Genomic DNA, 14,856 nt, shown 5'->3' with positions numbered 1-14,856 from the left:
GAAGAGGTAGAACAGAGTTATGTACCCTGGAGAGGTAAACCAGACTTTTTCTAAATGAACTCTCACACCAGTTCAAAACTGCAGAAGAGAAGCTAGTATTCTATGCACATATTTTAGTAACTTGACCCACATTTCTTTAAGTATTAAAAGTAACTTTTATTAAAAGAATAAATTCTCTTTACAAATACAATCATTACTGTGTACACATCCTCTTCAATACACAGTGCTGTTAAAAGCCACCAGCATTCATATAAAATACACTATCAGTTTTTAATTGCATAATTTTATACACACATACATCATTTTGCAGATCTAAAAAGGAAGAAATTATTTGCATTTGTGGGGGGTTGGTTTGTTTGTTTGGTTTTAAAGGACAGAGCGGTATTTACAAGCAAACATGATCCAAACAGCACATGCAGATTCAGGGTATGTAAACACTCGTACACGAACTGCGAGTCGTACTTGGTCTCCCCTACAGCAGATTATTTCTTCACAAAAAGGAGACCTACATGACAAAAAGAAAAACAAGAGCAACAGATATTACTAAGCTATTATTAAAATTTACAATTACGTATGTGCATTTTTTTAAAATGTGACTAACACTTAAACAACAGTGAGTGTCATGAGTCTGTCATTACAAATAATAATACTGTTCTCTAGTGCAGGGGCTGTTGCCTTGAAGGAAAACGAGACCACCACTAATAATTTTTAACAAGTGCAGAGAAATTAAATTGTTCTTTAATTTAACCCATGTTCTTTAATTTAACCCACTATTATATCACTGAGCTCACCAACATAACATAAAAGCTCTGTACCCCGTGACCCATTACACATGTACCATACAACTCTTCTTCCAGTTCTAATTTAAGGAAATTAATTTTCTTTAAATTTCATTAATGAAAAGATGAGTTGCAATTCACAAGTATTGCTATTTGGGTTTAACATCTATATCTCTTTACATTTAAACTTACCGAAGACACGTGGCAAATGCTCTCCTGGCATTTCTGTACACAAAATGGATAGGAAACCCTTTAAATGTGTGACCATCAGGTACTGCTCTTCTTACAGCATCTTGAAACTCTTCATTTCCTGCTGAAATACTTGTTGTACGTTCAAGCTCATAGGCTGCTAATGCTGGTGACAACAGATAGGACAGATGGTCATCCCAAACAGTAGAAAGGCCAAGATCCTGTGAGGCAAGTCACAGAATGATGACAACCGTGCAGAATGAACATTAGGATATGACTAAGCTTGTATATTGTATAGATTCGAATAAATCCATGACAATCTTTAATTTGTAGTTAATGGAAGCGAACCCATGAAGCAGTAAGATTTGTATATTGACTCACACACCAACTGGAAGAATCAAACACCACCAACCAACTATCAAACATTTAGCAAGGAATGAAGTTAGACTACTAGACTAAAACAAAGACCATCAGAGTTGAAATGAGACGTTTCAGCTACAGTATCTCTCCGTGAAGTGTAAAAAGAGAGTGCATAATGCACAGCAAAAATATCGGAAAGATTAACTAAGATTTATGTCATGTTTTTCTAATGTCCCTCATGGAAACCCACTTCTGAAAAAAACAGTGCACAACAGTTACCCAAAACACATACACATGTACATGCACCTTCCTATCATCCCACAAATGCAAAGAAGTAGAAAAATCTACCACATGTGTATTCAACATTGTATGAGACTCAAAGTCTGGAATTACTTGCCACCCCAAAGGTTGAGCTTTGTGTGGGGAGACAAAAATGAAAACCACCATAAAACACCATTAAAACCAGACATCAGCTAACAGGGGTTTTAAAATATCATCTCTTTCGTATCCAACACAGGAAGAATACTACCTGGCACATTATGTATTTGAAAAACCCTGATAAAGGATGAAACTAACTTCTAGAAATACCGATGAAACTAACTTCTAGAAATACCTTCTTTGTAAAGCAGAGTAAGCTGAAATCATGCTTTTATCTAGGGACCAAAACCATTTGTGATGGATAGGCAAAGCTTATTAACAATCAGATTTGATCTTCCTACCTCTTTTACAGACCACTTTTACAAATCACCATTGCACATAATAATCATGACATCTAAATTAGCTCAATATAATCTTTCCAAACAATTTTTCAGTTATTTCACTTTTCACATACCACATTTCTGCAAAAGCTGATGGAAAACACACTGCAAAGACATGCTTATGTGAGCAAACAAATGCCTATCCAAAACAAGCAAAACATGCGCCTTCATTACCGCAACAGATCAATGACAATCTAAGCGGTATTACCTTTCTGTGTTCAGACACCAGTAGTCTCATCTGCAATTCTATCTCATTGCTCGTTATCGCAGCATCTATCGGGGAAGCACACAGAGGAGGAAAAGGGGGAACTGAAGATGTTGTTCCAGGGGGACATACAGATTTTATTGCTTCTCCACTCATGGGTTTCCATTTAGATTCATCATGCAGGTCAAACACACAGACCTCCACAGCATCAGAGGGCTGACAATTTCCAAAGAACTTTTGATGGTTGAAGATACAACCGATTGTGCGATAAGGATACAGTGGCTTGGGTTGTTCAACTAGTGGAGGGTCATCAGGGTTGATAGGTCTGTGGATGTACCTAACCAAAAACATTCAATTTCTTATTAATACACCTTATTTCAAGGCAAGATAAAAATATTTAAATGGGACAGATATAAAACATTTCTCCTTTAAATATATAAGCCAAGTTTGTTAACTTTTTTTTTCCCCCCCTCAAAATGGCATTCATTTATTTACAGAAAAGTAATTATATGCATTTTGGAGGCATAACATACACTGAAACAATACATCACTTTTTTCTTTAGATATAGAAAAATAAGCTGATTAATGAAGCAGATAATCAACAGCAATTAAATTTTGCAATTATAACAACATGCCCACACGGTTTTGCCACTATTCATCACATTTGGAGAAATCCATCTTTGAATGCTAATCACAGGATAAGCAATTCTGGTTTGCCACTGTTTGTGTATTTTCAGTACTGGATATAACAGGTTCCAGAAGCTTTGGAATACAGAACAACTACATGTGACTTTCTAAAATGACTCAAGTGAGAGAGAATCTCAGAGAACCTGCAGAGATTTCTGCAGGGGAAAAAAGTAATGTAACACTGATTTCACAGATGAAATAAGAAAAAAAAAAAAAGGGTTTCCTAAACACTCATGAGATTTCATCTCCTTCTTTACAAATGATGGCAGCAACAGAACCAATAGCAATCAGCTGTCATAAGACACAAACCAATTACTATACAGTATTAAAGCAAATGAACTATATTACAGACTGAACTATATATAAACTATATTACAGACTATTGAAATACTTCACACTGAACCAGTTATTTTCCAAAAGCAATACACAGAAAAAAGATTCAAAGACAAAAGTCACCTGGATTACATGACAGTTACATGATGGGGTGTAAAGATAAAAAACAAAAAAGCAACAGCAAAAATATCCCATTCAAACCTCAATATACATAGTTCACTTTTCTTACACTTCTTTTCCTCACCTATGTCCTGTTAAGCTCTCCCAAAAAGTAACTGTTCCATCAGTTCCACAAGTCATTACCCATGTGTGAGGGACTCCTTTTGCTTTCGTTCCAACACACACAAAGGCCTCCAATCCAAACCCAAGAAGAAGACTGCACAGCAGATTAGCATGATCTTCACAGTCACCCTAGACAGTAAACATCAGTAAGTTGGTTTGATTATCAGGCATGAATAAAGTCTTAAAGAAAGAAAAGGGTGATACTTCTCTAACCATTATTTAATAAGTCATGTTTCCCTTCTGTTTCCTAAAACACATTTCAGAAGTCAGGATTTTAAGGTTTAAACTTGGTAAGTTTTACTTTTCTGCAATAGAATAAATCAGTTAACATTAGTAATACTTTCTAAGGATAGGCTATTTATATTTTTGATTCAAATATAGTGATAACTAATACTGGAAAACATTTCTTATGATTATAAAGATACCTTCAAGTAACCCAAAACCTGTGAAGACAAAGACAATATTCTAATTAAACCTAAAAACTTACAGAAGGCAAATACCTAAGGTAAGACTAGAAATTACACAGTATTTTCATACAGGAAATGTAGTCACCTAATAAAATGTAATTCTACTGTTATTTCACTGCTTTGAATGTGTTGTCAAGGTTCAGAAATTAAACAAAGATAAAACAACCTCTCCCACAGATCTAATTATAAACTAGCTGAAAGTCATGTGTAGCTGCTTTTCCCTTGAGTCAGAAAAACATTTCTTTCATAAATACAATACTACCATTGATAATTCAGAGAAAACAATTTCCAAAGTGATGTCTAATATTCTTTGTCTCAAATTCTTTACAAGTGTTAGCTGTAAAGTGAGAGCAAAAATTCCTCATGCAAAGAAGACTTCATAGTACAAAACACACCACTCAGAAGAATAAGGCTCTTCAGTCAAAAACTGTTCAGAATGTTGAAAATGTAAAATTCAGGGTTCTTAGATCTATCTGTTCATTACACAGATTAACAGATCTTCCCCTACCATAATGTACAAGGGAACTATGCAGAAAAGGTGGTTTAAACAAATTCTGTGGTGTTCATTTAATAATGTCATACCACTTTCAAAAAGAAAAATAATAATGGTCCAGCTGGTGTCTCAGGGGCTAAATTCAGCTACTTTCTATACAGCATTCCACTTCTGCCTTTCTCTGTGCCTCCAAACACAACAGTCCTCAAACTCAAAGCCGCTATCATCATCACCATCTGAAAGCCAGCGGGTAGCCAGTGGTGGCTTTATATGGTACCTACACATGATGCAATATTCAGAGACAACAGCTAATGCTTGTTCTCTGTGATCTTTCAAAAACATCTAAAAACTGGGATACAGCTCCTGCTGCCAAGAACACATCATTTTAATACATCAGTGACATTATTTTTAACGCAGAAGTATCTCAGTGTCAATGAAAAGCATCAACCACTCCAAAGAGATATTAAAAGGGACCACTACTCCTTTAATTCATACAACAGAAGAGCTATAATCCAGAACAAGTTACAGTTGGTTTCATTTACTGTAGTCATATGATGCAAGTGTCAGATCACCAAGAACTAGGCTAAAACTTTTAGTGAAAAATCCCTATCTTGCAAAAATGGAATGTAAAGACTGTCAGTAAGTTTTAGCCCATCTAAAAAACCAGTTTTTCAAAAGAGACTTTTTCAACTCTTCCTGGATTGGTCCAAAATTTAAACTAGTGTCCAGCACACCAGCAGGGATTCATTAAATAATTACATGGGATCTCAGAAAAAAAATGAAGAAAAGCAAGCTCATTGTCAAACACAGGTATTGACAAATGGTCCTCAACAACAGCAGTAAAGGAAGTCTGTTCCAAAGCCGTCTTGTCTACTATTAAGCATCTGTTTCTCTTTGAAAAGATCTGTGCTGGTCTTGACTGGAATAGAGTTAATTTTCTTCACAGTAGCTAGTATGGGGCTGTGTTTTGTATTTGTGCTGAAAACAGTGATAACAGGGATGTTTTCGTTACTGCTGAGCAGTGCTTACACAGAGTCAAGGCCTTTTCCACTCCTCACCCCACTCCACCAGTGAGCAGGCTGGGGGTGCACAAGAAGTTGGGAGGGGACACAGATGGGACAGCTGACCCCAACTGACCAAAGGGGTATCCCAGACCACATGACATCACGCTCAGCATACAAAGCTGCAGGAAGAAGGAGGGATGTTTAGAGTGATGGCATTTGTCTTCCCAAGTCATCATTTTGCATGATGAAGCCCTGCTTCCCTGGAGATGGCTGAACACCTGCCTGCCAATGGGAAGTGGTGAATGAATTCCTCGTTTTGCTTTGCTTGCATGCATGGCTTTTGCTTCACCTGTTAAATTGTCTTTATTTCAGCCCACAAGTTTTCTCATTTTCACTCTTCTGATCTATCCCCCTATCCCAATGCAGGAGGGGAGTAAGTGAGCAGCTGTGTGGGGCTTAGTTGCTGACTGGGGTTAAACCATGACAAGATATTAAACAAATTATTGTAACAGAATTCTCCAAATTTGATTTAATCAAGTATTTGCAGCCTGTTTTAAATTACTGACTTCAGTTAGAATATGACACCAACTCTATTGTGCCACACAAGGACTATTTTCTCATACCTTGTTTCTACATAAAAAGGCAAGAAGCGTGCACCACTGTTCTTGTTTGCCACCACCTCCTCCGATGACAGGAGCTCTTTCATAACCCAGGACACTGACAAATCTTGCTGCTTGTCTAGGTGTGTCTAGTAACCGGCCTGCTCGAAGTGGTCTGATATATGAACATACTGGATGGTTTACTCCATTTTCATCCTGAACATATAAAATATAGTTATTTGCCAGCCATGTAGGTATCACTAAAAATTCCTCTCAACTTACAACTGCTTTTATGCAATGGGATTTACTCTCCCTGAAATAGGTATCACTCAAAAATATTAAGACACAAAAATACTTCTAGAATTAAGACACAAGACCATTAAGACAACTCATTTAGAGACATTACAGTTAGATTTTTCTGCTGGCTCTGTCACTTGTAGGACATTCCAGACTAGATATTCAAACACCTGGAGCAGCACAGGCTGCAATGGGTGAGGAACTGTTCATGCTCCACCCACTATCGATTTCCACATCATCATCCAGCAAAAAAACAGATGAAAACAAATCCCCCCCCAAACCCACAACAAACCCCAAAAATAACACCCCCCAAAAAACATTAAACATTCAGCAACTGATTTTAGACTTTAAAAGGTGTTTTTGTGCTTCTGAATTTAAATACTCTTGTCATCAAACCAGTAAAATTTACTCACAACAAAGTAACTAGATTTATATAAATTAAGAATATAATAAGAATTTCTAATTTCTTGGAAAAATGAAAAAATAAGATGACTGGAAAAAGGTCTGGTTTATTACATGCTGCTGGTAAATACTACGGTTATCAGCTATTAAAACTATTTCAAGAAGTATAGAACTCTACCTCACTGGGCTAAATTGGTACTTTTATGTTCATTTATTTTAAAAAGGGATCAAAGCCTTTTAAATCTCTGCAGCTTCAGGAAATGATAGTTTCATATTTTTACTGTTGTCACATATTGCCCCCATTAAGGTTTTGTCATGCTTTTCCAACAAGTTGGTGTATGAAAAGCAGCATCTATTTGAAGATGACTAGAATCCTGAATAATTTTCATTATTTCACAGCTTGAAAGCAATCAAAAAAATCACAGGCAGGATTCATTATTTAATATAGCTTTATATATGGAACTTATGCTTCTGCATTAGGCATATAAAACTGGATGATAACTGTCAAACAAATGTGATAATCTAATTTCTGTTCCCAGTCAGTTTTACTAATATTTGCTACGGCCAGTGGGAGACTCAAGATAAACTCTCTATAGGTACTGAACTAGCAGGGGGTCTAGTTCCTATAGCATTCTGAAGGCTGCCAGTTTCTGTACTGGTCTGTAGAGAACTTAGTTCTCTAATCCTATCCACAAACCCTTCTTCCTCCAACCTTCCTCCCAATCCTGCTGTAGCTTTCCAGGTGCAGAAAACAGAATACCATTAATTCATACACTGCTTTATTCTCAAAATAGGACAAGTCCATTCTTACATCATGTCCCCAGCCAAACTCCCAAGTTCTAGAATTCCCTATTTAATTATATATTTGGTTCTCTATATACCCTGCCCTGAAACCCTTAAGCCTTTGTACTGGGTCTGGTTGTAATGGAGTTAATTTTCTTAATAGCAGTCCCTATGGTGCTGTGTTTTAGATTTGGGACCAAAACAGTGTTGGTAACACAGCAGTGCTTTAGCTGTTGCTGAACAGTGCTTGCACAGTGTCAAGGCTCTCTCTGTTTCTCATTCTGACCCTACATGGAATAGGTTTGGGGTAGACAAAAGGCTGGGAGGGGACACAGCCGGGACAGCTGACCTGAACTAACCAAAGGGATATTCCATGCCACGGAGTGTCACATTCAACAATAATACTGTTGGGGGTGTATGGAACAGACTTTTTCTAAACTCGCCCCTGCTTGGAGACTAGCTGGGCATCAGCCTCCTGGTGGGATGGGGCGAGTGATTGTCTTTACATTGCTTTATTCCCACACTTCCTTTATTTCTTTTCTTCACTTACTAAACCATCTTCATCTCTACCCATGAGTTTTTCCTCATTCTTGCCCTTTATATTCTCTCACCCATTCTGCTGGGGTGGAGTGAGTGGCTGACTGGGGAAGGGGCCTCAGCTGCTGGCTGAGTTTTGGAAGTTCACATCACTACTGAACACACTCACGGTACAGCCAGAATGGAAGTTGTTACTTCACTGACGAGAAAGAGTAGTCACAAGAGTAGTCACAGATGGCTTCACGTTACTCTGAGATGATAAGTTACTGCACATTATCTGTTAGGAAAATTGCTACTACACAAGCTAAATTCATAGCACAGAAAACGCAAGGATCATACCATTCCTTTTATTGAGAGACAGTTACCAAGAAGTAACTGACATAGTAATTTATTATTTTAGCCTACAATAATTGTGTCCGTAGCTATCGTGTGACATTAACCTGACAGGTTGTTATATGAACACAGAGAGATCAAATATTGTGTGGATCTGTTCTAGTAGACCTAGTAAGTGCATTTTTTTCTAATTGTTTTATCTGGTGTAAAATTTGTTTGAAATTTTTGTTTGATCTGCACAGATCTTTGGTATTTGTGAGTATTCAAGGAAAAGACTAAACAGGCTTTATCACCTCATACATCAGAGGTGGCTGGAGCAACCCTTCTGTCTGCATCATGCTATTAAGCTGATTCAGTACAAACATAAGTTAAATCCTTACAAATTTCATTTTTTGCATGATACATCACACGTAGCCCTGACCTGAATGTAACGTCATAAATCTATACAGATTCTATATACACATAAACTTCAAAATATATCAAAAAATTTAAAAATGACTTGAAGAAAGGAATCATCTGTTTGTAAAATTTACCAACCTGTGCGAAAATCTTTACTAGCCTTACATTGTGCGTAGGTCTAATCTGTAGGTATTCTCTCCACCATTGTTTAGCATATACAAGAAATAACCGTTCTTTTTCTGCTGTTTTCTGATGTTCCAGAGCAAACTGCAGGTATGAAAAACATAACCAATCACATATGCATTAATTCCAAACAGAAAAAAAAAAAACCACCATACATGGTAAGTACATTAACACCAAATCCTGGCATATGCAAAATAAAACTTACTATTTAAAGCGTATCACGCAAATGCTGAAAAATAGTATTTTTAAATGAAAATCCAATGAACAAAAACCTCAAGTTACATTTCTTGTTTGTAGGCTCATACAACAAACTTGACTGTAGTGTTCATCTTAAGCAATGCACCTCTGTACAGAAGGATTGCTCAGCTTCTCATGTGCAGAATATCTGCATGCACCTTCAGGCTCAAATTTACTGGCTTTCCAGGCAGAATAGCTAATTTGAAATTACTGTTTCAAATGGGAAAGAGAGCAAGAAAAAACATATACTATACAAAGAAAATTAGGTATATCACATCTCTTACTTCTTAAAGTTTTGATGTAAGTAATCAGGAAAACTACTAAAGTAGTATTTCAAATAAAGTAATGTTCAGTATAAATAGTTTTAAAAAAAAAGTAACTGCATTTAAATTTAATGGAAAAAAAGAAGTACTGAACATTCAAAAGCCCACAGCACTCAATATCTACACATAATTCTGTACTGAGCTTCCCTTCCCCCTACCCCTGCCAATCAGAATAAGTCAGCCCCCCCAGATATTACTTACTTGGGTATTAGTTACTTCTGGAGACAGCATCTTACTAAGCTGTGGATACATTTCCAGCCTGACGTTTAAAACACCAACAGAAACTTTTGATTCTGTGCCTGTGAACCAAAATTAATTTTGATCAGTTCTCTCAAATTCAATTTACTTAGGACATTTCAGTCAAGCAGGAGCAGATAATTACTGTTAGCTATATAATCACAAAAAATAATTAAATGTCTTTAAACAGATGCAAAATAAGAATCTTCATTTAAATTTCAAACTCACATGAGGTGGTAAGAAAGCATAATCTGGCCAAAAAAAACAGACATCTAGATCTGAGATAATTATCAAAGGGCCTTTTTGCAGCCAGTACCAGGATGTATGAGATGGAACAGCATTCTAGAAACATCTAGAATAGACATCTAAAATAGGGCAGGAGAGTCACACCCTGTAAAAGTGCCTATTCCTACTGATTACACAGGTAGCTCAACTTTACGTAGTTGGACATAAGTGAAGTTCACCTTCCCTAAAATACAGTTAATGAGGACATAAGTAAAGTTCACCATCCCTAAGATACAGTTAATGATGAAGGACCTAGAGTGCTATACAAATAGATTAATCAACTTTTAAAAAACCCAAAACAACAAACAAACCACAAAATCCCACAAAGTTAATGTTTTTGCATAACACTGAAAATTTAGAACTATATAAGAACAAGAAGCATTACAGAACAATAGAGAGATAGGATTATAAGCAATACAAGCAACAGAAGCTTCACATTGTGTATTTATTGTGTATTTATCTGAGAATGTAGCAGGCTTTGATGTTCTTGATATAATTTGTACAATGACAAAAGAAGAGAACAAGCACTGAATTTACTGGATTGATACTTTAAGACTTAGACAAAAGCTAATGATAATTAGGTTTAACTCCTCCCATCACCCATTTGAGTATTAAACTCAACTGTCATGCATTTCCAAGCCATTACAAATAAAAAGCTCTCCATCTGAGAGACTATCCAAACCCATATATAGCTCACTATTTAGCTCACTACGTTTTGCCAGTGTCAGCGTTTAAGCTTACTAGGTATGCTTTCGTTATCTAAAACACTGCACCAAATCATCCCTCTGCCAAAAAGGCAGGCAATAGCGATAACAATCAGGAATAACTTAAGTAGTATATTTAATCTTCAAAATATTTTGAAGGTATAATTTCATCTCTTTTAAAACTATCAAGGACTGCTCAGCTACCTAACAGGTAGAGAAACTGCGATAAAGAATACTCGACTCAGCAGCTCAACTCGACCAACTGGGACAGCTAGTGTAAGAAGTCATGATAGGCCAAGTCCTAGAGCTAACTTGTATCCACTAAATCATAATATCCTAAAAACTTATGTTGGAACTGGTAAAAACGGGAGTGGGGACAAGTGATACACAAAAATACACATGTATACTAACTGCTAAGCACCTAAACAAAGCTGTTCATCCCTTCTGTCAGAAAACATGCTTCCCACTACTGGAATAAATGGCACCACAGCAGAGATGACGATCTCTAGCAGTTGACAGTTTGCTATGAAAGGGGCACAAACTAGATTTTCCTCTTCAGTGCACCGGTCTGATATATTCCTGGAGATGAATGGTTTTTGTTTGGTTGGTTTGTTTTTGATAACTCATCCAGATTTTGCAGAAAATCAACAGTGGGAGTTTCCAGACATGGGGTCATTATTACACAGGCTCTGGAATACAGGTTTAGTATTTTGGTAATGAAAAAATTGGACCATTAGTCTCCTACACATTCTCTAAAGATACCTTCTAGTAATTTATGAGTTGAACTAAAATTAAACTACACCATAAATACTGCTTTAAGCTTATAAGCAAGCTCAGTACCCAATTTTTTAAGTCATCATTACAACCTTATTCATCCTTACCTACACCCAGGAGTTCGACAGCCACATTTGTTATGCCATTCTCTGCAGCCAAGACAGATCGCCACTCCAAGAAATAGGATGCTACTAGTGTTGTCTCACCAAATGTGTCTGTTTTGATCAGAACGATATGCACTGGATCACATATAGATAACATAGTGGTTGCATCCATCATCTTACTTCTATCACCTGCCATTATTAAACCAAGATAAGATAGCAAGAATATTAACATAAGTCTTCTTCAAAATTAAAATGTATGCATTTACATTCATTGCAAACATTGCATTTTAAGAAAAATCTTGCATCCAGAAATGTAAGCAATGATTCCATCTTAAAATCAAACTCCATTTAGGACAGAACTACAGAAAGATTCCAGTAAATTTAAAGAGCAGATAAAAAGATTTCTCTAGTTCAGTGGTCCAATGTAACTGGTTCAACTGCATAAAGAGTAAAATGGAATTAGCATTTAATAAAGAATATTAAAGCATCATTAACTAAAAGCAATTGAAAAACGTTCTTTCCTTAACATGGAATGTGTCAAGTCAACTTACTATACATCAGTATATAAGTAACAACTTTCTCTGTAGTTAAGATTGACCTTATGATATAATTCGCTCCATGAGCAGCAGAATTAACTAAATCTGTTTTTCTTTGACTTTGTGGCATATTCATTCACTCCCTTCCCCAAGTCCAAATGCAGTAACTCTGGCTTTCTCTCCATTCACTGATATTCCATAAACTACCTTGGATTTCTACAGGATTCAGACAATATCCAGAAGCTTTTCTGTAACACACTTAGATCCTACCATGTTCCCTGGTTACCAACAGAAGAACATTAACACAGGTTGTGGGTGACTGACTCGACTGCAGGTGTTCGCAAACTGGTGGGCAGACAGAACTCACACTGAAGTTTTTCCTTCCATATGGCAACAAATTTACATTTCCCTTCTTCACTTGTCAGCACTAAGTTCATGAAAATCACAGCCACCTTCATATCTCTTACCATCTCTGACAACCATCATCTCACTGTCAGTGGTGGATAAAGTTGGTCAAATTCAGAAGTTATTTTAGAGTGGAAAAAGAGGAAAAGAAGAGGCAAAAGTAGAGAAAGATCTACAAGTGAAACAACCTAATAAAGTAATAAGTTTCCTTAGAAAAAATAGGAAAAAAAAGCCACTAAATAATATCAAACATATTTCACAGAAACTCTGAAGTCATAAAAAAACGCCAATAGCTTTAAACCCACAATATTCCTTACCTAGGCTATCCTTGTGTACTTCAAGTAAAAAACCATCATGAAAATCTGGCTCACAGGCACAGGGTACGGGTTTAGAACGGAAGCGCTGGTTTCGAAAATGTAAACACAGAGTGAAAGTAGAACAGATTTGGCCAGGCAGAGGCTCCGGTTCCTGAAGATGTTCCAGAAAAGCTTTTCCACCCAAAACCTGAAGGTAAAGATACCTCCGTGTTGGGTCAATGTTAGCTGTAAAGCGTAGCAATAAAAATGAACAGACTACAAACTGATCTTAGAAAGAATGTGAAATATCAGTTAACTAACAGGAGAACAGAAAAAATAAACCCAAACTTTAAAAAAAGTATTTAGGAGAAAGCCATTTTAAAATGTATGGAAGTTATCTTAATGTAAAATAAATCACATTTTTTTAAAAAGTCACATTTTATGCAACACTAATTTCTGCTGCTTACATTAATTTACTCCCTGTAGATAAGCAGGAAAAACATCTACCTTCATGACAGTTCATACTGGATTACTAGTTCAGAGTTCAAAAATCAGAGCCTTCAGATTTCGCTCAAAACTATGATCCAAATATTAAAATAAACAAGCAACATACTTTTTTCCAAAACTGGTGGTTCTCTGTCAACAAAATGTGTTGATGGTTTTGGAGCAGAAGTCCTCACCTTCTCATTCACATCCTGGAATTACAATTAAGACTTTTAAGGCATCAAGGGATGCAACAGTGTTCCTACCACAGTCCTCTAAAAATTAAAAAATCCTCCATTTCAACTGAATGCCATTCCCCAGGTATGCTCCCTTCTAGTACTTAAGATGTAATGAAACTGAACAAATACTTTCAGTGTAGTATTATCATCAAACCAATTTTAGCATGTGCATTAAGCTGTTCTACTCCTTATATGTCACAAATCAGCAAAGCCATTACACACCTCCAGAAGTAGTGCATTTTCAATTTGTCAAAACACCGAGTCAGTAAGAGGAATAAGCAAAAATATTTTCACTCTTCAAAAGCTACTTACAGTTACAAATTTAAGTTCCTTCATAACATCATCAATGATTCCTCGTTGTCTTAAGGCTTTTATCAGATCTTCTGTGGATAACTGCTGATGCTCAGGTGCTAACTCTTCACGTATAGTCTCAGCAAGAACTTCTCTGATCTTGCCATGCACATCCATCTGAAAGAACATTTACTATTATGCTACAAATACAAGCTCTTTGTATGGTAGCAGTTATCACTAACACTCTGTAAGACTAAAGATATTCTCCTAGGAACACAAAAATAACTACACCAAAGTACTAATCCTTTCAGAACTAATCAAATAAGTCACAGTATCTCAACCAAAGCAGCTCTACCAGTTAAAAAAGTCATGAGCATACCAGTCATGAGCATTTTCACTGCTCTTGACAGCATCCCCTGCCTTGCACTTCCCTCCTTACAAATAGGTCTGTGAATCCATCAATTAGAAAATGGCCACTGCTTTAAATTCTCGCCTCCCTCAAAATTCAAACCTACAATAACAGTTTCTTATTTTTTAAGGGTAAAAGTGCACCTTTATATACTTGTAGGTAAGGCACAAAAGTAGCAAATCTCCATTGCAAGCTTCCTCTATGCTCAAAGGAAAGTCAGGAAATTTCTGTCTTTCATCTCAGCATGAATTTGTAAAGCTGTTTCTCACACTGGAAGGAGGTTAAGGCCAGTGCACTGGGACTTGAAATACTTGCGAGATATAAATTAAAACATTCATCTGCCCATCAGTTCAAGAGCCAGCCCAAGAACCTCGCTCAAAAGGCAGCAAAAAAACCAAAAGGGGGGGGGGAATTAAAAAAAAAATAAAAAAAAAAAAAAAAAA

At 36.5% G+C, this 14,856-nt stretch overlaps 1 protein-coding gene across 2 annotated transcripts in view; it reads right to left on the bottom strand.

Annotated features, from left to right (window-relative positions):
* Positions 1 to 364: 364 nt before the first annotated feature.
* CEP76 (centrosomal protein 76) overlaps positions 365 to 14,856 on the bottom strand; it is a 30,129-nt gene continuing 15,637 nt past the window's right edge. The window contains exons 4-14 of one of the 2 annotated variants that reach the window (XM_026843570.1): positions 14,026 to 14,181; positions 13,605 to 13,686; positions 13,013 to 13,237; positions 11,758 to 11,943; positions 9,852 to 9,949; positions 9,046 to 9,174; positions 6,181 to 6,372; positions 3,556 to 3,722; positions 2,295 to 2,628; positions 972 to 1,189; positions 365 to 505 (exon numbers count right to left, since the gene is read on the bottom strand). In XM_026843570.1, coding sequence (XP_026699371.1) covers positions 367 to 505; positions 972 to 1,189; positions 2,295 to 2,628; positions 3,556 to 3,722; positions 6,181 to 6,372; positions 9,046 to 9,174; positions 9,852 to 9,949; positions 11,758 to 11,943; positions 13,013 to 13,237; positions 13,605 to 13,686; positions 14,026 to 14,181 — 1,926 coding nt within the window. In that variant the 3' untranslated portion in view covers positions 365 to 366. Of the gene's footprint in view, positions 506 to 971; positions 1,190 to 2,294; positions 2,629 to 3,555; positions 3,723 to 6,180; positions 6,373 to 9,045; positions 9,175 to 9,851; positions 9,950 to 11,757; positions 11,944 to 13,012; positions 13,238 to 13,604; positions 13,687 to 14,025; positions 14,182 to 14,856 lie in introns of those variants that run through there. The other variant, XM_026843571.1, reaches the window with a different exon arrangement.

This window comes from Athene cunicularia, assembly GCF_003259725.1.
Source record: "Athene cunicularia isolate RWA chromosome 2 unlocalized genomic scaffold, athCun1 chr2_part1, whole genome shotgun sequence".
Taxonomy (NCBI): Eukaryota; Metazoa; Chordata; class Aves; order Strigiformes; family Strigidae; genus Athene; species Athene cunicularia.
Note: the sequence above shows the minus strand (reverse complement) of the source record. Positions and strands in the feature narration are given on the sequence as shown.